This window comes from Aethalodelphis obliquidens, unplaced genomic scaffold, assembly GCF_003676395.1.
Source record: "Aethalodelphis obliquidens isolate GAN/ISIS:26980383/991018 unplaced genomic scaffold, ASM367639v1 scaffold12, whole genome shotgun sequence".
Classification (NCBI taxonomy): domain Eukaryota; kingdom Metazoa; phylum Chordata; class Mammalia; order Artiodactyla; family Delphinidae; genus Aethalodelphis; species Aethalodelphis obliquidens.
In genome coordinates, this window is record NW_020837956.1 from 14383836 (window position 1) to 14406116 (window position 22281).

Consider the following 22281-nt stretch of genomic DNA (forward strand, 5'->3'; position numbering starts at 1 on the left):
GCCTCTGTATCTCACTTACCCCCACGCCTCTGTATCTCACTTACCCCATTTCTGTATCTCACTTACCCCGCCTCTGTATCTCACTTACCCCATTTCTGTATCTCACTTACCCCCGCCTCTGTATCTCACTTACCCCCGCCTCTGTATCTCACTTACCCCCATTTCTGTATCTCACCATCACCCTCTGCTTGCTCGTCCTCTTCTACTCACTCTCCTCTTCACACCTCTATTCATTGAACGAGTTTTAGTATCTTCACATCCTCAGCTAGTCACCCACTTCTCAGTCCCCTGCAATCTGGGTTTACTCTCAGCACTACATTGAAATTATTTCGTTAAAGTTACAAATAATATAATTCTCCAAATCACTGCACACTTTTCAATCTCTGTCTTACTTAGCCTCTCTATAGCATTTGATATTGTCTTCTCTGGAAACTTTGTTTTCCTTGACTTCGTGACACTACTCCCTTGGTTTTCTTCTTTTCTTTTATTGTTCATTCTCAGCCTCACTTGCTGGCTTCTCTTTGCCTGCCTGCTCTTTAAATACTGGCATTTTTCTTGTCCCTTTTCTCACTCTTCATACTCTGTGGGTAGTGTCATCTACACCCATACCCAGTAGCTTTTACTTGTATATGAAAGTTTCTAATTCTACTTTTCTAGCCATACTTCTCTCCTACATTCCAGGCCCATATTTTTAGCTGTTTATTAGACATGTAGTACTGCAGTGTTTACTGTTGAAAAAAAAATCCATGTATAAGTGGACCTGCACAGTTCAAACCCACGTTGGTTCAAGGGTCAACTGTATTATCAAAGCACTTTCTAAAATCGTACACATTAGTTGACCAATTTATCCTAAGGAATATCAAGGATATACACAAAGATTCTGCTGTGAGGATGTTTGCTGCAATGTTGTTTATCATTCTAAAACAATAAAAAAAGGCAATATATGAATAATTGTATTTCTTGATCCAAAGATGATGGTATTAAGTGAATAGAAAATTGAGTATAATATTATATACAAACATAGTTTTAAAAGACTGAGTATGTATATACAACATGGCTAGAATATTAACAGTATTACATCTGAGTAGTAGGATTGTGTCTGGTTTTATTTTCTTCATTTTACTTATGCTTCTGATTCTTCTATATTTTGTGTGTAATATCTCATAAGAAAAATAAACCCAATTTTTTTAAAAAATGAGTCTAAAAAATATATTATCATATGCAAGTAGCAATGTAAAATATAGAACCCTTTTAGAAAGCATTTGGCAGTATCTCTTCAGAGCCATGGAAGTATTTATAATCACTGATCCAGTAATTCCATTTCTCGAACTTTATCCTAGGGAAAAATATCCAAAATATGAAAAAGAGAGAAATTTACAAAAATGTTTAGTTGTAACCTTACTTATAATGTGGAGAACTGAACACCTTTGTCTTTGAAAACTATGTTTCATCTTTCTAAGATTCCCAAGGCTAAAAAGAATCAGAAAAAAATATAAAAGTTCAACTACAGGAAAATTGTTAGATGTATAATGTCTTCCATTGCAGCCATTAAGAATAACAGTTATGAAGACTAGTATTCATATGGAAACCCTTATGATATATGAATAGACAAAATTAAATACAAAATTCTCTGTACAACAAAATTATAACTTAGAAAGTTGGAATGTGAAAACCTGGAAATTAGAATTATGAGTAATTTTAAAAACTCATTTTTCAAACTATTTATGGTATAATTTTTTAAATTAAAATTTGAGGAAAAATACATACAACTGACCTTTAAATACTGCAGTGACTCCTTCGCTTCCCCATTACCAACAGTCTTCAGCTACTTCTGCCTTATAGTCTATGCTCAGTCTAATACCAAACACTTGCAGTTTCCTCAGCATGCCTTGCTAGTTTCTGTCTCTTGTGCTCTTGCTGTTTATATTCCCTCTACCTGGAATTCCCCCTTCCATCTTTGCCTGTGAACAGGTGAACTTTTGTCTTTGAATCCAGTCTCACCTTTTCATAGTCCATTAAGATTCTTCCATCCTTGGTGCTTCCTGTGATTCATTCATTCATTACTCAAACCACTGAGTGTTCGTTAGGTGCCAGGCAGTGTACATAGTCACTGCGTGTAGTGAGGTGGGCAGATAGGTCATTTAAAACAAATTTCAAAAAACATCCCTTTCGCTCAGCAATTTTCTCACTCTCCTTTCATCGTATCAGTCTGTGAGTCCATGGAAGGTGAAAACCATGTATTATTTGTCTTTGTTGCCTCAGGCCCTAGCACAATAGCAAATGAAAGGCAAGAGTAAGTACCTAAGAAGGGTTTGATGAGCGAATGGCTGAGTATACTTACAGTGCTTATTGAGATATTTTCTTAAAATCAGCATAATAATCTAGGGGAAGAAAGCGAGCTTAAAACCAGTGGAAAATATGAATGTGATACATTTATAACCTGATACTCAAAGTCCCTACTCCAAAAGTTAGGTGGTTTCTGCTTCTAAATTGTCAGGTGTTAAGTATGACTAACCAACTGTAACTAAGTGTTAATAGACCATCACAGCATTAAGGAATGCTTCTTCTCAAAAATGAAGATTCATTGTTTCCTGTAATCGTCTAATCTAGTCAATTACCATGCCATAACTGTCTGTTCATTGTAGGGATAGAGATAAGACCCTGCCATCAAGAAGCTGCAGTGTCCCTGTTCACATGCATAGACTTCCTCTTACAAACAATGAAGATGACACTGTGTAGGGGGAAATAGTTTTCTCAAGATTTTTATCTAGTGCAATTTTCTTTCTTACTCATGCTCCCCCCACCCTTTTTTTAGCTTTATCATTGATGTGTAATTCAGCTACGTGCCAGTTGCCAAAGCCAAAATGTACGTACAGAAACAAAAGAAAACAAACAAAAATAACTTCAGCAAAGAAGAATCTTTAAGATTATATTTTAGGAAGTTGTTATTATACATCTTTTTGGTTTATAAAGTGGAAAGAAAAGATACAGATAATATATATGGCCAGTAAATTATATTATTCTTGGCTCAGCCATCTGTTGCAAGGACTAGATTGCTAAATATCACTTAAGGACTATATAAGAAGGGGTTTTGAAGGATATTTATGGAAATCCTTTCTGTGCCCTCCCCCCCCAGCTTTTTTCTTTGACTGCTGGCTGATTGTGTCTAATAAATCTATGAAAGCAAACGTAACAACAGGAAGTTATGACAAAAAGAAAAAAAAAGAAAGAAAACCACATATAAAGGGGGGCTTTGTAAAGTAGAACAAGAGAAGCCAGAAAAAATTCAGAGAACCCTACTCAAGGAATATGCTGTGAGAGCAATAGTCAGAAGTCAGCTCTATGAAAAAAAAAAAGAAAAAGGAAAAAAAAAAAAACAACGATTTCCTCCAAAGCAGGTGGAATTATTCTTTTGAGGTTATCCGGAAATCCCGAAGTTGTATACTTTCTAGTATCTGTACTCACTTTCGATGATTCAGCTGTATAATAACAACTTAGAATATGTCATTTCTTAATATTATGCCTTGTTATTTTCTCCTCCTGAATATCTTACTAGGTATATGTGGTTGCTATGAATATTAAAAAAGAAGCAGAGTCAAAACCAAAAAGAGCAATTAAAAATACTGATGATGATGATGATGATTACAGTACCATAGATGAACTACCACCAGACAGTTTAATAACACTCGTACAACCTGAACTGCCAACACTCAGTCGCCTGTGGTTGGCAGCCTTAAAAGACTATGCGCTTTTAACTTTACCAGCTGAATTTGCTAGTCAGCTACCCCCAGATGGTAAGTACTGCACTTAGAGTTTTGCTTTTAATAGAGTTCAAAGTAGTAATTAAACAAAATGGAATTGGTGGAGACTAGCAACAATCGTAATAATAACATTTACAATTTCTGTGGACTTAAAACTTGACATTCTCTCATTTAGAGCATGTTTTGCATACTGAATTTGTGAATTCATATATGGTATTAAACTTGTTAGCCCAAGCAAAAATGTTCTCACTGTTACAGTAATAACTGTACGAGATAGGTTACTCTAAATAACTGGGCATAACAAGTCATTATGCATAACCATGATGAAGTAGATTGCTGTGTTGGTCAGTGTGTGTATGCAGGGACAGATGTGGCAGTCATCAGTTTGATAGAGAAAGCAGGAGGAGGGGAAGAATTTGCAGAAGAGTGAAAAAGAAAGAAGAGACAGAGTTCCCTGGCTATTAAGAGAAAGGGAAGGTGATGAGGGTTTTAAGAGTTGCTGGCAACAGTGAAGAGGAAGCCTGAGGAAGAGGACCACGGGTAGGGAAAGGTAGAGGGCATTCAGAGGCATCAGCATGTGCAGCGAAAAGGCTGGAAACCCTAACATCAGCGAGGAAGTGACAGGCACTCCAGGTCAGCAGCTGCAGGAAAGACGTTAGTTTTGATAACTCTGTACAAGAATCTCTTTGCCAAATTGCTCTTTTATATGTGCTATGATCTGAATATTTGTGTCACCTCAAAATTCATATGTTGAAACCTAATCCCTATTGTGATGGAATTAGGAGGTGAGGCCTTTGGGAGGTGCTTAGGTCATGAGGGTGGAGCCCCTAGAAGTGGAAGTAGTCCCCTTGTAAAAGAGAACCAACAGAGCTCCCTGGCCCCTTCCACCTTGTGAGGGCACAGCAAAAAGGCACTGGCTATGAATCAGGAAGAGGGCCCTCACCAGACCATGCTGGCACCCTGATCTCTCGGACCTCCAGCCTCCAGAACTATGAGAAATAAATTTCTGTTGTTTATAATCCACCCAGTCTGTGGTATTTTTTTATACCAGCCCAAATGGACTAAGACTGTATGTAACGGTTATTTTTTAAGGTAGTTGTTGATAAATGAGTATAATAGAAGTAATGTTTTTGATTGCTTTATAGGTGGAGCATTTTATACTCCTGAGACTATTGATACAGCTAGACTTCACTATCGGAATTCCTGGGCCCCAATTCTCCATGCAGTGGCACTTTGGTTAAATAGCACAGGATTTACATGTTCAGAGTCAGCAGAAGCGGCAGCAATAGCAGGTTTACAAAAACGTTCTACACCCATCAATTTAAACCAAGCATCAGGAGCAACGCCTAGTGCTAAATCTTTGCCAGAAATTAACAAAGACAGAATGCATCTGATTTTAGGTAGGTGAGCCATGTTAATGTATTTCAAGATGTATCACTTCTGAAAATGTGTATCTGTAGGGGAGAAAAAACTTCTTCCTGCCCTCTTAAGATCTGTGACTGGCTTAAGAATAAAACTGACATAAGACACATTAACAGGAGGAAAGCATACAAATTTATTTAATATTTTTACATGTACACAGGAGTCTTTAGAAGGAAAATGAAGACCTGAAGAAGCCGTTAGGTCCAGAAGATTGTATAGTTTTACACAAGCAAGAATAAATTGTAGGGGCTTCCCTGGTGGCACAGTGGTTGAGAATCTGCCTGCCAATGCAGGGGACACGGGTTCGAGCCCTGGTCTGGGAAGATCCCACATGCCGCGGAGCAACTAGGCCCGTGAGCCACAACTACTGAGCCTGCGCGTCTGGAGCCTGTGCTCCGCAACAAGAGAGGCCGCGATAGTGAGAGGCCCGCACACCGCGATGAAGAGTGGCCCCCGCTTGCCGCAACTAGAGAAAGCCCTCGCACAGAAAGAAGACCCAACACAGCCAAAAACAAATAAATTAATTAAAAAAAATAAATTGTGAGGGTATGACAAGACAAAGGGGTTTGGGCTAGGGGTGGTAAGTTGTGGAACAGTAACTAGAAAATATACGGGGAAACTAATGGAAGATCAGGCTTATTTTAGTAGTTTTGTTTGGACAGGTCTATTTCAACATCGACTCCCAGTCTCTGGTGGTAAGAATGTTTTCTCCGTAGTACAGAGAGGGCACCTTTCTCATGAGAAATTTTATGACCTGCTTTCAGGTAGAAAAGGGGACAGAGAGCCCTGCCTGCATCTGCTATTTCTCAAATGCCTTCAGCCAAGAAGGTATATTTTGGTGTGGCATGTTTTGAACTCCTTCATATCTTTCATTTTAATGCTATGGAAAAAATTGTGATAGTATAGTTCAGAGAAGGGATAGTAAAAAGAGGATTTTTAGCACAGTTTCTAAAGTAACTGAATTTTTTATTTAAAAGTTAATTATTAAAAACTACTCTTTAAAAATTGTCATGTTCACTCACAGAGCAATTTGAATAATTTTCAAGGGAAAAAAGTAAACTTTTTTTTTCAACAACTTTTCTTTTTACTTGGCACTTAACAAATTGCCTCAGAAGGAAATAATAAAATGTAAAGTTAAAGCAAATTTGAATAATTCTTATTTATAATTGCTTTATAGATGCTCTTTTAACACTTAAGAATTTGTCACTCATTTAATGAGAATTAATTTTATAATTTTCATAAATTTATTCTTAATGTATTATTTTTAAATATCTTTAACTTCTTAATCAAGATGACCTTGGAACTCCCCCATCCCCTTCCAATGTGATTATTAGCCTCCTTGCAGAGGTACAACCTGTGTTAAGTTTGGCTGCTTATTTTGACAATCATTTTGAACTGACTTTAAGGCATTAATATATGTTAAAAGTAATCTGTAAAAAAAATAAGTAGGTGAAAGTGGGACAAAAATGGTGTCAAAGCAACAAAGTGTTTTATATTAACAAACCTGTGTGTTTATTTTGTACATTGCAGGCGTGAGTATACAGTTCCTTTGTTCCCCAAGACCTGAGGAGCCTGTTGAACATGTTACAGCTTGTCTACAGGCCTTACACACCTTGCTAGATTCTCCTTATGCCCGAATCCATATTGCAGAAGATCAGGTACAGTATATTTCTATAATAGATAATTTATGCTTTGTATACATCATATTTATCTTAAGATAATTTTCTCACATATGAAATAAATATTATATAATAAGCATTCAGGATTTTGGCTTTAAGACCCTATATTGAAAGTTGGATGACCAGGCACAGCTAGACTGGAGATCATCACTACCTTCTTTGATCAGTTCATCAGCAGTCAAGTAAAACTAAAAATTTAAAAGATGTCTTCAGGGACTTCCCTGGTGGCGCAGTGGTTAAGAATCCACCTGTTAATGCAGGGGACACGGGTTCGAGCCCTGGTCCAGAAAGATCCCACATGCCGCGGAGCAGCTAAACCCGTGCACCACAACTACTGAGCCTACACTCTAGAGCCCATGAGCCACAACTACTGAGCCCATGCACCACAACTACTGAAGCCTGCATGCCTAGAGCCCATGCTCCATGACAAGAGAAGCCACTGCAACGAGAAGCCTGCGCACCGCAACAAAACGTAGCCCCTGCTCACAGTAACTAGAGAAAGCCCGCATGCAGCAATGAAAACCCAGTGCAGACAAAAAAATAAATTAAATTAAATAAATAAAGGATGGCTTCAGTCCCAGTTAATGATTCTACTAATAAAGGGCTGAAGTGATTCATAAGGCTATTAAATAAATTGTCACTTTTAAATGATTAAGTTTTATCTCTCATTTAATGAAATTTTTATGTGCTGACTCAAGTACTTATTTAAAAAGTTTAATGAATTGCTTTTTCTAATTTATGTATGGAATATTTAGAGGATTTTATTCATATTACAGAGCCAAGTTACCACTGGATTTGTTATACTTTTTAATTAGGAATTTTATTTTCGTAATAATAACCATTTCTTTGAACACCATACTACCAAATGGTATCACTTGGGATAATTTTCCATAAAACACAGACAGATAAAAAGCAAAGTTCTCATTATTGTATTATATCAAAATTAGTTTTGCACACGGTGCTGCTTGGAAAAAAACCCCAAATGAAACAAAACAAAGCATGTGCTGTGTGATTACAAGCTTCACTCACTGATGAACTCTTCTTGTACCCCAGCCTTGTAGCCTGAAGCTGTGCCTCAGCTAAACTACAGATTACTGCAAGAAACTTGAGGGTTGTTTTCAAATGGTCAAACCAATAAAATTTAACATTATGTTAAAACTAAAATAACTGATTGTAAATGTAGTAGATAGAATGACATGGTTAAATGTGTATTCCAGAAATACAGCAGACATAAATTTGATCACCCCATCAATCTTGTAGTGGTTGATTTTTAAGACATGAAAATGGAGGAGGGAGGTCAATTATGAGGCCATTTTCATAATTCCAGAGAGATAATGAGTCCACTGGCCTCGGAAAACTGAATAAAGGAAGAAGGAAAGAGGGCCAAGACTGGAACCTTAGGGATAAATAGCAAATAAGGATTGAGATGAGGGAAATAAATCAGCAGTGGAGACTACTAGAGAGGAAGGAGGAGAACCAAAAGAATCCAGAATCCAAGTCTGAGTTAATGACCACTAAATCCACAGCACAGGGCATAGGACTAAATAAAGACCAGATGCCAGTTTAAAACAAAAACAAAAACAGAGTTATCAAAGATGAGAGAGTTTCAAGGACAGACAACAGTCTCAAAAGGGACAGAATCCAGTAAATAAGGACAGAAAAAGAGTCCCATGGAGGTTACTGGTGACCTCAGGCATAGCGTTTTCTCAGGTGGATCAAGCCAGATTATAGAAGATCGAGGAGTAAATGAGAGAGTGAAGGAAGTGGCAGCATTCGGTCTGGGAAAGGAAGAAACAAGACAGAGACAGAAGAGAACATGGGGGCAGATGGAAGGATCTGAGAGGTTTTTTGAGGTGTGGGGGGAAATTAGGTAGGAAGGACTTGAGCAGATTCTTATCCTGGGGAAGAGGAGCTTAGCTAGAGAGCGAGGCTGACAACATACGGGGTATGATTGATGTCCCTGAAGAATCCTTGGGAAGTTAAACAGGATGGGGTAGCAGGCATATGAGGAAAGATTAATCAGTCTTGGGCAGGGGCTGGACACTTGATCTTAAGGAAAGAGGTAAAGGTGGCTTCGGTTGCAGTTAAATTTTTTTCTCCCTCTGAAATTTGAGGTGGGTTCATTGGATGGGTTTGATGTAGAAGATTGTAAGAGACTTTCTAAAGTGACTAGTAAGCGGTAGAAGTTTGTAATAGTTCTGAGATGAATCTGAGAGGGACTTACCGGAATGCCTAGAATTTCTGGTAGACTATTCTTGGGTACTTAGGTTGGAAATCATAAATTGTAGTGGCACTGGATGCTAGCAATATTGTTTAGTCCTAAAGAGAAAAGAAATAGGAGAATGACCATTTTTAAATGGAAAAATTATTTAAGTACATAATAAAGTAATTTTTGACTGAAAATATGTTCAGATAAAATATGACCTTATTTCAAGATTGTTATAATATTTGCTGCATAGTCCAATATATTAATTTTAGCTACCAAATTTATTTTTACATGTATATTTTCTTAGATTTAATAATATAAATGTATCCTTTGAAATTAAAATTAATTTCTCTGTATTAATTTATAATAGCTGATTGGTGTTGAGTTGCTGAGTGTTTTACACCGCCTCCTACTGACCTGGAATCCACCATCCGTCCAGCTGCTGGTGACTGGAGTTGTACAACAGATAGTAAGAGCTGCTCAGGATTATTTGCAAGAAAAAAGAAACACACTAAGTAAGCACTAGAAATTACACTAACATTGAAGTAGATTTCTTTGTACTCTAATTTTTAAAATATTAATACCAGGAAGTTGTTAATTAAAAAATCTAACCATACATTTAGAAGCTTTGCAATTGATTTTGCTTTTCATTAGCATGTTGTAAATGGAATTGCTCATATTCAGCTATCTTTCACCTTCAAAAGGGGCAACTTCACATGTTTCAGCCTAACATATGTGTTACTCCTATTATGAAATACATTCCTAATAAAAACTACCTAATAAAATTTTTCGAAGTAAAAAATGAATTGTCCGTTACTTTTAAGGAGAGGTAAATAAACAGAATTCTAGTCAGGCAGGAATTATTCTGAGAAAGACATATGGCATCAGTTAAACATTTAGTTGTAAATTCTTTTGAAAGAATTTATTAAGTATACTTACTGTGTTGTTTCATCTACTATTTTTTATTTTGTTTGCTGAGAATTTCACCAAATTTTCTTTTACCCAAGATGAAGATGATATGGAAAAAGAGTCCTGTCCTGTATTAGGAGAAGGAGGTGACAGTGGTGGTCTTATTCCTGGAAAATCTCTTGTGTTTGCAACTATGGAGCTGTTGATGTTCATTTTAGTGCGGCACATGCCGCATCTCAGTACCAAGATGTCGGACTCTCCAAGTCACGTAGCCACTAAAACTCGACTGTCAGAAGAAAGTGCTCGTTTGGTGGCAGCCACAGTTACCATACTCTCTGATTTACCGTCCCTTTGTTCACCTGCTGGTACGGTATTAATCACTATTTGGAAATGTCTTATACTGTATTAGAGATGAGGTTGCCTTTGATTTTAAGTGCTATTATGATTTATTTTCCTCTTAAATCTTAAAGGAGAAGTAGGGTTTTTTTTAAGGGTTTGTTTACCTTTAGAAACCTATAAAAAAAGACTGAAGGGCTTCCCTGGTGGCGCAGTGGTTGAGAGTCCGCCTGCCGATGCAGGGGACACGGGTTCGTGCCCCAGTCCGGGAAGCTCCCACATGCCGCGGAGCGGCTGGGCCCGTGTGCCATGGCCGCTGAGCCTGCGCGTGCGGAACCTGTGCTCCACAACGGGAGAGGCCACAACAGTGAGAGGCCTGCGTACCGCAAAAAAAAAAAAAGACTGAAGATTTAAGAAGTCAAAAACCCAGGATACCCTTTTCAGATACATGTCAAACAAACTTCAGCAAAGAGGTAGAACCACAGTTTGAGGGAAGACATCAAATGTTAGCAGATAGACATAAAGTGGAATTACTAAACCCTTTATTTTCTGATCTGGTTGCTACTCTTGAGCAACACTGACAAACTAACAAATGTCAGAGGAGAGTGACAACCAACTTTAAGGAGCAACTAAAAAAATTGTAGCTGAAAAAGATAATAGCTGTCTGCAGACACCTAAGAACTAGTGGATGGAAAAGTAGACTTTCCCTCTGCTGTATCTAGAAGGTAGAAATGGTATCAGGATATATAAAGGTGAATTTCAGTTCAACACAAGCCTACAGTTATGAAAACAATGAATTCTCCATCATTGAAGTTGTTAGGCAGACTACAGTGGCTGCATGTCAGAGTGGTGAAGGGAGTCTTTCATTAAGTGGGTGGTTGATTTGATTATCTTAAAGTTCTTTCAGCTACAAATCCTAGGATTCTTTCGTCTCTTTTTGGCTTACCTGTATAGTCTTCTTATCTGTTTCCTGACTTGGTTACTACATTGACTGAATTAGTACTAAGGCTCACTTAGTACAATGAGATTGATTACTTGTCGTGAAATTGCTACATGATTCACCAAGTTTCTCAGGTACTTCTCAAAGTATTTGGTACGGTTTTCCTTCTGTTTTTCTACCTTCCTTCCTTATTTTCATTATGAAGGGCATGATTATTAAATAAGTGAAATACTAGAAGTAATAAAAACAAGGCAAGCTGGGAAAAGAAAGAAAATATTTCCTTTGAAATAACTTGTGACTTTTTTTTCCAAACATTGAATTATAGTAATAATAATGCAGTAAATTTTGTATAAATACAAGGAAAAGAAATAATATTAAACGATAAAAAATATAAACAATTGAAATAACTATAATATGGGAACTATTAATTACGAGGCAATCTGATTTGTTTTTATTTCAGGTTGTATGACAGTCCTGCCCACGATTCTGTTTTTAATTGCAAGAATATTGAAAGACACAGCGATAAAGTCTGCAGATAACCAGGTTCCTCCACCAGTCAGTGCAGCTCTTCAAGGGATCAAAAGTATTGTGACACTTTCAATGGCCAAAACTGAGGACACTCAGAAACAGTGGACAGCTCTAATTCGTAGCACTCTGGCATGCATCCTAGAATATTCTCAACCAGGTAATCTAATCAGTTTAAAATTTTTTAAAGTTTATTAGGATATCTCTTCCCTAATAACTAATTGAATGAGCTCATCAGAAAACTGCTCTGTAACACTGATTCAACTCAGAGAGGTAGTTTAGTCCCATCTTTCAGATGTGAACTTTTAGTTACCCATTCTGGATATTGACTCTGAATGCCCTTGTCTTAGCACTTATATACATTTTGGGAGGTTTCCCCAAAAAGAAAGGATGTATGCATATAAAACTCTTATACATTGTTTTGAACTCCTATATAGTTGTCCATCACTTAAATTTATCAATCATTATTCATTCCCCTAACAATGGATATTTTTGCTATTTCTCATTTTTCCCAATTATAAAAATTGTCTCAGTGAACATCCTTATAAATTCCTTATGTGCTTTGTGCTATGAGATTTTCTAGGGCATACCCCTATAAGTGGAATTGATGACACATTTTAATTTTATCAGACTTGCCAAATTGTTCTCCAAAGTAGCTGTATGAATTTGCACTTCTACTAGCAGTGCATGATCCCCACCAATACATGGTATTTCAGACTTTTAAATTTCATTATCTGATAAGTAAAATGTACTATCTTACTGTTTTAATTGGCATTTCTCATTTTCCTAGTGAGTATAAGCATTTTTCATGTTTGTGTCTAATTTGGGGGGAAATGCTTATTCACATTTTTATCCATTTTTCTTCTGTGTTTGACTTTTTCTTTCATTTTATTTCTGTTGTAAATGTGAAAGGATTGAAAACAAAGAATAATAATTAAAGATTTGCCATATTGCCTGTTAAAACATTTCCACAGTATCTAAAACTGTGGAGTGGGCCCAAGAACGAACAGATAGGGCAATGAAACAGAACAGATTGTTTTAAAACAGACATTCATCCACATGAGAATATAATACATGATAAGGGCACATTCATGATTCTTCAAATGGTTTGTGTCAATTAGACATTTCAGATATCAGTTCCAGTTATTCTCTCCCCTTATATCATGACTCTAAGTAAATACGAGGTAAGTTAGAATGATAATGTAAAATTTTTAAAATAGGTAAATAAAATATAGGTGACTCCTTTATGTCAGAATGACAAAGGACTATGTAAGTGTAAGTGAATGGTAAGTATCACAGAGGAAAATATCAGTGTATTGGACTATAGAATTTAACATCTACCTGTCAAAAACAACGGCATTAAAAAATGGTTGAGGGCTTCCCTGGTGGTGCAGTGGTTGAGAGTCTGCCTGCCGATGCAGGGGACACGGGTTCGTGCCCCGGTCAGGGAGGATCCCACATGCTGCGGAGCGGCTGGGCCCGTGAGCCATGGCCGCTGAGCCTGTGCGTCTGGAGCCTGTGCTCCGCAACGGGAGAGGCCACAACAGTGAGAGGCCCACGTACCGCAAAAAAAAAAAAAGGTTGATAAATCCTAAAAATTCTTGTCAGAAGGAAAAAGATTTTTTTCCTATTTCTTTAATTTTGTATCTGTATGAGATGATGGATGTATCGCTGAACTTGTGATAATCATTTCATGATGTATGTAAGTCAAATCATTATACTGTGCACCTTAAACTTACATAGTACTGTGTGTCAATTGTATCTCAATAAAACTGGAAGAAAAAAATTTTAAAAATAAAAGATAACTGAAAAAAAGATCAAAAACTGAAAATAATATTTATGTCAGTGTTAATATCATTAATGTACAAAGAAGTCTTTTAAGAAAGAAGGAAAGAGCACGCATTATTAAAAAGGAAATCGAGATGCCCACCAAGTATATAAAAAAGTTAGCCACATTATTATATAAGCAAAAAAATACAAACAAAAACAAAGTAATATAAATTTTTACCTGTAAAACTGATTTTAAAAAATTGTATGTACAGGTGGAATTGATACCAGGAGAAAATTTTCATACTTTGCTGAAGGGAATTAATACAGTTTAAACTTTCAGGGAATCAATTCTGCAAAATACACACAGAGCCTTTAAGAATTCATACTCTGACCTTATTGATCAAAAACTTGTGTTCAAGGTTATTTATCACAGTCTATTTTATAATAATGAAAATATGAAAGTGATAAATATAACTATCTGGCAGTGGGAAAAATATTAAATATATCATGGTATACTCATTTGGATTATATATCCATTATATCTATTAAAAATCATGTTTATAAATAATTATATATAAAAAAACTAACCCAGACCAGAAGAAATTAATCAAAAACCTAGAAATTAAACTATCGCTAGATGGTAGTATTACAAGTTTTATTTTCTTTCCCATACGCTTGTTATATTTTAAACAAACTATGTACTACTTATATCACCTGAAATTTTTTAGTATTAATATTTGGAAGGGAAAACTTTAACTAGTTTTATTAATGTTACTAAAACTATTTTAGCTTTATCATGAGTTAATATTTTTCTTTTTAGCATAGATTTTTAACAAACTAAAGAAACATTAAATGCCATAATTATATACGAATGTAAATGTATATATGTGTACGTTGATAGAACAAGAAAAAGTAGTTAAGAATTCGTTTAAAAGTATATTGTTTCAGTTTTCATGGGGGTGTCCATAATCAATAATCATGTTTTTTAAATTGTCAATTATAAGAGAAGGTTTTGATATTTTATCCAAGTTCATTCATGTTAGATAAATTTAAAGGTATATGATAAGATAATTAAATTGCCTAAGCTAACCTGTCCAGAGCTGAATTCTCAGTAGGCACAGTCAGTATGAAGTAGGGATCAAAGCCATGGGTGTATTTTATAGTATTTGTAAGCCAGGCAAGCAGAATTTCTTGCTTTATGAGAAGAGTTTTGTAATAGAGAATTTCCTTTATGGAAATCATATTTCTTATTATAAAATCTGAGACTTCCACTTTAAAAAATGTGCCAATGTATGTGTGTAACACACACACACACACCCCTCCATGGATGTAATGAATCACTCTTAAGATTGCTATAATGTTTTTTTTCATTTTTAGAACCTTCAATTTTGAAATAGATTCAAACTTTTTAAAATGTTACAAGCATAATATAGTGAACTTCAGCATACCCTTCTAGATTTCACCAATTGTTAACATTTGCTGCATGTTTTATTTTTTCTATAATCCACATATTATTGTTGATATTATTAATTTTGCTGAACCATTTGAGAATACATTGAAGGCATCATGACTCTTTACTCCTAAATACTTCACAGATAGCCTAAGAACAAGAACAGTCTCTTACATAACCACTGAAGAATTATCAAATTGAGGCAATTTAACATTGATACAGGGCCTCCCTGGTGGCACAGTGGTTGAGAATCCGCCTGCCAATGCAGGGGGCACGGGTTCAATCCCTGGTCCTGGAAGACCCCACGTGCTGTGGAGCAACTAAGCCCATTCGCCACAACTACTGAGCCTGTGCTCTAGAGCCCGTGAGCCACAACTACTGAGCCTGCGCTCTAGAGCCTGCAAGCCACAACTACTGAAGCCCTTGTGCCTAGAGCCCGTGCTCTGCAACAAGAGAAGCTATCACAATGAGAAGCCCACGTGCAGCAACGAAGACCCAACACAGCCAAAGATAAATAAATAAATAAATTTGTATATATAAAAAAAAAAGAGAGAGAGGGTTATTGTTCAAGAATGAAAGTTTTTTGTGTGTGTGTGGTACGCGGCCCTCTCACTGTTGTGGCTTCTCCCGTTGTGGAGCACAGGCTCTGGACGCGCAGGCTCAGCGGCCATGGCTCACGGGCCCAGCCGCTCCGCGGCCTGTGGGATCTTCCCGGACCGGGACACGAACGCGTGTCCGCTGCATCGGCAGGCGGACTCTCAACCACTGCGCCACCAGGGAAGCCTTAGATTTAAAAAAATTTTTGTTTTATATTGGAGTTTAGTTGATTTACAATGTTGTGTTAGTTTCAGGTGTACAGCAAAGTGATTTAGTGATACATATACATATGTTTATTCTTTTTCAGAATTTCAAAACATTTTAGGAACAGCATATTGCTTTCATTTTTTATATGTGTCAACATTTCATTATTCATATATTTCAGAAGATTCTATGCCTATGCCTGATGAAGTAAGCATGCTAACAGCAATTGCACTCTTCCTGTGGTCTGCTGGCAGTGAAATAATAGGAGTCCAGTCACTGCAGAATGGCTGCATGAACAGATTTAAAAACGCGTTAAATTCATGTGACCCATGGGTAAGTTGCACTTAAAACATAATGTTAAACCTTCCACTTTATCAAGAAAGTTTCAGATTGATTCATTAAAATTTGTGATACATCAAATGAAAACTTAAGTATTTGCTATACGACTTTTCAACAGAAAACTGGAAAAGATCACTGGTTTAAGCATTAGGAGAGACATGTATATGTTTATTTATATCTACAGAAATTGCCCAGTATCTAAAATATTTGCTCAACCCTGGCCTATATTGGTAGAGACTTTATGTGCTTCTGTTTTTCACTGTTTACTTAATGACACCATTAAAGGATAAATATATATTATAACATGTTTTAATGGGCCTATTGGAAACTCTGTTTTCTAGAAAATAAGTTTTATTTTTTTACAGTGTTAGTGTCTAAACTACTGATTCTCAAACCTGCTGCACATCAGGAAAAAAAGCAATTTAGTTAACATCTACCATTATCTTCCTAAACCAGAGTCTCCAGAAGTGTGGTCCACAGATCTGTATTTTAAAAATATTCCCCAGGCATTTTTTATGTCCAGCAATGTTTGGTAGCTTTTCTTCCACCAAAGCACTGAAACAGTTTCCCCTCAATATTTTTCATGTACATTCGTGTGTTGATGGACCTTCCTTTTTTTGTTTGTTTGTTTCTTACTAACATGAAGTCTTTCTAATCTAAAGTAGAGCCACTGAGACCTTATTTTCTAGGCCTGGAACACTTAAATTGGTTTAAGAGGTGTCTAAGTAATATATTTTTATAGCTTTGTTTGGCATCCGTCAAATATTAGCCTTCCATACTAAATATATGAGGTTAAAGTGGGAGGGAGATTTGTAGATTAAAGAAAGAATTAAAAACACAAATTAGTATTCCCGGTCTCTAATTTCTTATACACTATAGAAATACACAAATTATATTAGCAGTGGTAATTTGGGAGTTAACGTATAAGGAATGTTTATTGGATTAATTTTTTTCCGTTTTATTTAGTTAGCATGTTGGAAGTTTTATTACTCCATTTCTGTAAGTAGAAATGGCATTAATTCTTCCCACATTTCTGTTTTCATCCTGCAGTATTGCTTGTTTTCAGTATATATTAGGATGCAGTGTGATTGTAGAGCAGATAAGAACTGTCACACATGTAAATTAATAAAATGATTTTCTTGTGTAGGTTCAAGCCAAATGTTACCAGCTTCTCCTCTCAGTCTTTCAGCATTCCAATCGTGCCCTTTCAACCCCCTACATCCATTCATTAGCTCCAATAGTGGTTGAAAAGCTAAAAGCTGTTGAAAGAAACAGACCAGCCAGTAATACAGAACTTTTAGCTGTTCAAGAAGGAATCAAAGTTCTTGAAACATTGGTTGCTCTTGGGGAGGAACATAACAGTAAGTATTTTCCTCTAAAAAGCCACTAGTCTAAAATGAATATTTGTATTATATATAAATTTTCTTTGCTATTTGACACAGGCCATTGCAACAGTAAGTTTACTAAGGGTGGTTACTATCTGAAAGATTAATGTTTTTGCTCGTGATGCTAACAAAATTGAGTTGATTTATGTTTATTTTTTAAGAGCAAGAGGTTAAATTACCGATGGCATTTGAACCCACAGATTGTTTTATTTTCTAGAAATGTACTCTTTAAGAACCAGGGAAAATATGGCTGCCTAATAGATTTTTTAAAATAATACATTTTGGTGTTCATAATAGAGGTATAAAAAGCTTTTTAACAAATAGGACAAATAGGACCAGATTAGCATTAATGATGCCAAACATCATTATTAAAATACCTCAAAATTTGAAATTTTTAAATTGCTGTTATTTAATTTAACGAAGAACTACCACATACATCCATTTAACCAGAGACGTATGCAACTTAACACTTACTCCTCTTTATTCCCTGCTAAATCTTAATTTCATCACAATCTAAAATTTATCTTAAAAAATATGACTTAATTATTACAGAAAGACTGTACTTTTTAAACTAGTACCTTATGATTGAATGTTAAGCTGTTTCCAGTTTTTCAAGATCATAAATGAGATAAGTATTCTTTTTTCTTATATAAATTTATTTTATTTTATTTATTTTTGGCTGTGTTGGGTCTTCGTTGCTGAGCACGGGCTTTCTCTAGTTGTGGCTAGCAGGGGCTGCTCTTCATTGCGATGTGTGGGCTTCTTATTGTGGTGGTTTCTGTTGTTGCAGAGCACGAGCTCTAGGCATGCGGGCTTCAGTAGTTGTGGCACCGCAGGCTCAGTAGTTGTGGCTCACGGGCTTAGTTGCTCAGCGGCATGTGGGATCTTCCCGGACCAGGGATCGAACCCATGTCCCCTGCATTGGAAGGCAGATTCTTAACCACTGCGCCACCAGGGAAGTCTGAGATGAGTATTCTTGTACAGGTATCTTTGCACACATTTTTAAATTATTTCTATCAGGTAAATTTTTTAAGTGAAATTACTGGGCCAAAAGGAATGCACATTCTAAAGCTTTTAATATATATTGCTAGATCACTCTCCAGATAAAAATTACATCAGTTTTTTCTATCATAAAATTTTTCCTCTTCTCTTGAAAGAATTTCACACAAAATTGGAAAGGTAGTAGAGATCTTTTAAAAGCTATTGCTGATAGCTTACCTATAAAATAATAATCCAGAACTATTACAGTGGAAGAGAAGAATACAGAAGTGATTATGAAAAAAAAAAGTTGCTCTGACTTGACGAGTAACTGGTTAGGGGGACAAGAGAAAGAGAGAGCCAAATATTACTGTGTTACCTGGAAGAAGCATGGAAGCAACGTTAAAACTGGAAAGGTCAGGAAGAAGAGCTGTTTGGGAGGAGTTGATAAGTTTAGTTGAAACTAGATATTAACAGATTATTTGGGTAGAAATGTTATGACTGACATCATGGCCTGTGTTTGGTAACTCAACATAATTTTATCTTTATTTTTATTTTACTCACTTAAACTCCATAAACATGGGGACTAAATCTTATTCATTTTGTAATCTTAACACTGAGCTTATTGACTTTTGCATAGTCAGTATTTAAATATGTTTGAGTTGAGTTGACTCTTGGGATCAGTTCCTGAACAAGTGCCCTAATTTAGGTAGGGAAGAGTCTTATACTTTTTCAAATAATTCTCTGTTGTTTGAATTCTTTTAACAGCAGAATATATTTACATATTATTCATGAAATTAAATATAGTTTGATAGTTAATTAGACTTCAACAAGGTTCATTAAATGAATAACTCTTTAATTTTCCATTTAAGAGTCAATTAATTTAAGGTATGAAATAACCAAAGCAGTGTAGCTTCAGTTCTCCAACCAATTTCTAGTATTTATTATTAGTGAATTACATCAACAATAAGCACCATCACAATTTCTTCATTTTTTAAGGGACTGCTTCACTCAGATAACAGATGTTTTGTACTATAGCAAGACTTCTAAGTGGTAGAATAAGCAATTGTCATTTTTTAAAAATTAAAACTAAATCTGAGTCTAAGTGCCATGCAAAAACCGAAGGGAGGGCTTCCCTGGTGGCGCAGTGGTTGGGAGTCCGCCTGCCGATGCAGGGGACACGGGTTCGTGCCCCGGTCCGGGAGGATCCCACGTGCCGCGGAGCGGCTGGGCCCCTGAGCCATGGCCGCTGAGCCTGCGCGTCCAGAGCCTGTGCTCCGCAAAGGGAGAGGCCGTGGCAGTGAGGGGCCCGCGTACCGCAAAAAAACAAAACAAAACAAAACAAAAACCGAAGGGAGATGGTTGCCATCACATTAACGTATACGTTCACTCAGTCCTTTGATGGTATCCTCCTAATGAATGCTTCAGGTTTCTGTTCCCTATTCCCTCTATTCTCCAACCTCCCTATTCTGGAATACCCTTAAAATTTTCATAATTTTATTCTCAAAATACATTTTACCAGATGACAATTATACAGTGTTCATTCCTTTTTAACCTTTTAGCCAGTATTTTTTTAATAAAACAAATTAATATAAATGCAAAATATATAATCTTAACAGGAAATCAAACCTGATTTCCTCCCTTAACATGGCTTGGACAGTTAGTAAGTATTCAGTATTAATTATGAATAATTACTGAGGTTTAAAATTAGATCATGCACGTTTACTTCGATTTTATTATAATTCAGACTACTGTAGTAATTGCCTAGTTTTTAAATAAAGGTTTATTGTAATTTTCAGACTTGTGATCATCTTCAGACTTTATCTTTGTTATTTGCAGGAGTCCAGTTACTTGCTCTTTTAGTTCCCACTTTGATCTCTTACCTGCTGGATGAAAATTCTTTTGCCTCAGCAAGCACAGCTTCCAAAGATCTTCATGAGTTTGCACTCCAGAATTTAATGCATATTGGACCTCTGTATCCACATGCTTTCAAGACAGTAATGGGAGCGGCTCCTGAGCTGAAAGTACGTTTGGAAACTGCTGTTCGAGCAAGCCAAGCCAGCAAAGCTAAAGCAGCCGCCAGGCAGCCGGCCCCAGCCGTGCATTCTGCACCAACAATTAAGCTAAAAACAAGTTTCTTTTAATGTGCTATTCCACTCGTTTTTGTTTATTTTGTCAATTAGCACCTAATTATTGATAGCCACTGTATCATTCCAGTCTATAGGTTCTACTTTATTTGTATATAGGAATTATATGCTTCCAAGTAGGGTAAGTGAAATAATGCTCACACTGGTTTCTGATTTTGAAGGAATGATTTTTTTTTTTTATTATGTGGTGAATGTGCTTTCATTTTTTTCCTAATAATGTTTCTCTTTTATTAATTTATTCTTTAAACACTGAGCCATAGTCTTTTAAATTAAATGCAAAAAAATTGTATCATGTAGTTGAGCAGCCTATTGATATTGTCAGGGGGAAAAATAGGTCATATTCTGCATCTGTTATAAAAAAAATTAATTGAAAAGCAAGCTGAATTTAAATTTTGAAGTAACCAAAATAATGTGAAGTGTTGGTTTTCCGGTGTATCTATTAAGAATAAAGTTAACATTTTCTTAGCATTTCTCAGAAAGTCCTTACCTTTCAGACAGATCTTTTTACCTTCATATTAGATTACTAAATTATACTTGTGTATATTTTAGTTAACTAAATTAAAACTCATTTAAACATTCATTAAAATGTTTCAAATGTGGAATAATGTTCTGGGTTTTTTTAATGGCTAAAATTTGGCCTCACTTATGCTTTGTAATTACAGAGACTTGAGTCTGGCTCTGATGGTTAGTTTCATTCATCAAACATTTATTGAGTTCCTACTGTGTATAAGGCATCAAGCTAAGTGCTGCAGGGCATACAAAAATGAATATTATAGTTATGCCAGACTCTCATGCAATGGGAATTTTACCACGTCAAATAAATAATTGATGACATGAATGTTTGCCACAGTGTTTAGCACACTTTAAACACCTGGTTTTACCACACAGTGTAATATAGACTGAACCTTTCTGAACATTCCAAAGGAATACCTATTCATCATCTGCTACCTCCTACTTATTCTCTCTCATACCCTCACTGATTGGCATCTAATACAGCCTTGCCTTCCTCATTTAGTCTTTAGATCTCAGATAGGTGCGTTCTCACCTATTTTCTTACTGACTTCTATTTCTGCAGGGTTTTTTTGTATTTTACACCTGCTTTTCCAAAGTTATTCTCCTTGTTTTTAGACTTTTTTTGGTAACACTTATCGAGATACAATTCACATACCATACAATTTGCCCATTTTAAATGTATAATTCAGTCGTTTTTAGTATGTTCACAATGTACTATAACCATCACCACAGTCAGCTGTGACCATTTTCGTTACCCCAAAAAGAAATCTGGTACTCTTTAGCTGTCGCCCCACAAGCTCTCTGCTTCCCCCCAGCCTTACACTATTGCTGATCTGCTTTCTGTCTCTATCAATTCTCTTATTATGAACATTTCATATAAATGAAATCATACACTATGTGGTCCTTTGTGACTGGCTTCTTAACATTTTTAAGGTTTATCCATGTGGTAGCATACATCAGTACTGCATCCCTTTTAATGGCTGAATACTATTCCGTTCTATTTATATTATATTTTGTTTATCCATTAGTTGATGGGCGTTTGGGTTGTTTTCACTTTTTGCCTATTACAAATAATGCTGCTGTAAACAGTTGTGTACAAATGTTTGCATTACCCTGTATT

General features: G+C 36.1%; 1 protein-coding gene across 4 annotated transcripts in view; it reads left to right on the forward strand.

Annotated features, from left to right (window-relative positions):
* Positions 1-21247, forward strand: part of HEATR5B (HEAT repeat containing 5B) — an 85748-nt gene extending 64501 nt beyond the window's left edge. For 3 of the 4 annotated variants that reach the window (XM_027113378.1, XM_027113380.1, XM_027113381.1), the window contains 9 exons: positions 3557-3794; positions 4907-5161; positions 6714-6841; positions 9439-9583; positions 10076-10342; positions 11714-11938; positions 15981-16132; positions 17286-17499; positions 20341-21247. In XM_027113378.1, the coding sequence (XP_026969179.1) occupies positions 3557-3794; positions 4907-5161; positions 6714-6841; positions 9439-9583; positions 10076-10342; positions 11714-11938; positions 15981-16132; positions 17286-17499; positions 20341-20645 (1929 nt within the window). In that variant the 3' untranslated portion in view covers positions 20646-21247. The remainder of the gene's footprint in view (positions 1-3556; positions 3795-4906; positions 5162-6713; positions 6842-9438; positions 9584-10075; positions 10343-11713; positions 11939-15980; positions 16133-17285; positions 17500-20340) is intronic. The other variant, XM_027113379.1, reaches the window with a different exon arrangement.
* The last annotated feature ends 1034 nt before the right edge of the window (positions 21248-22281 follow it).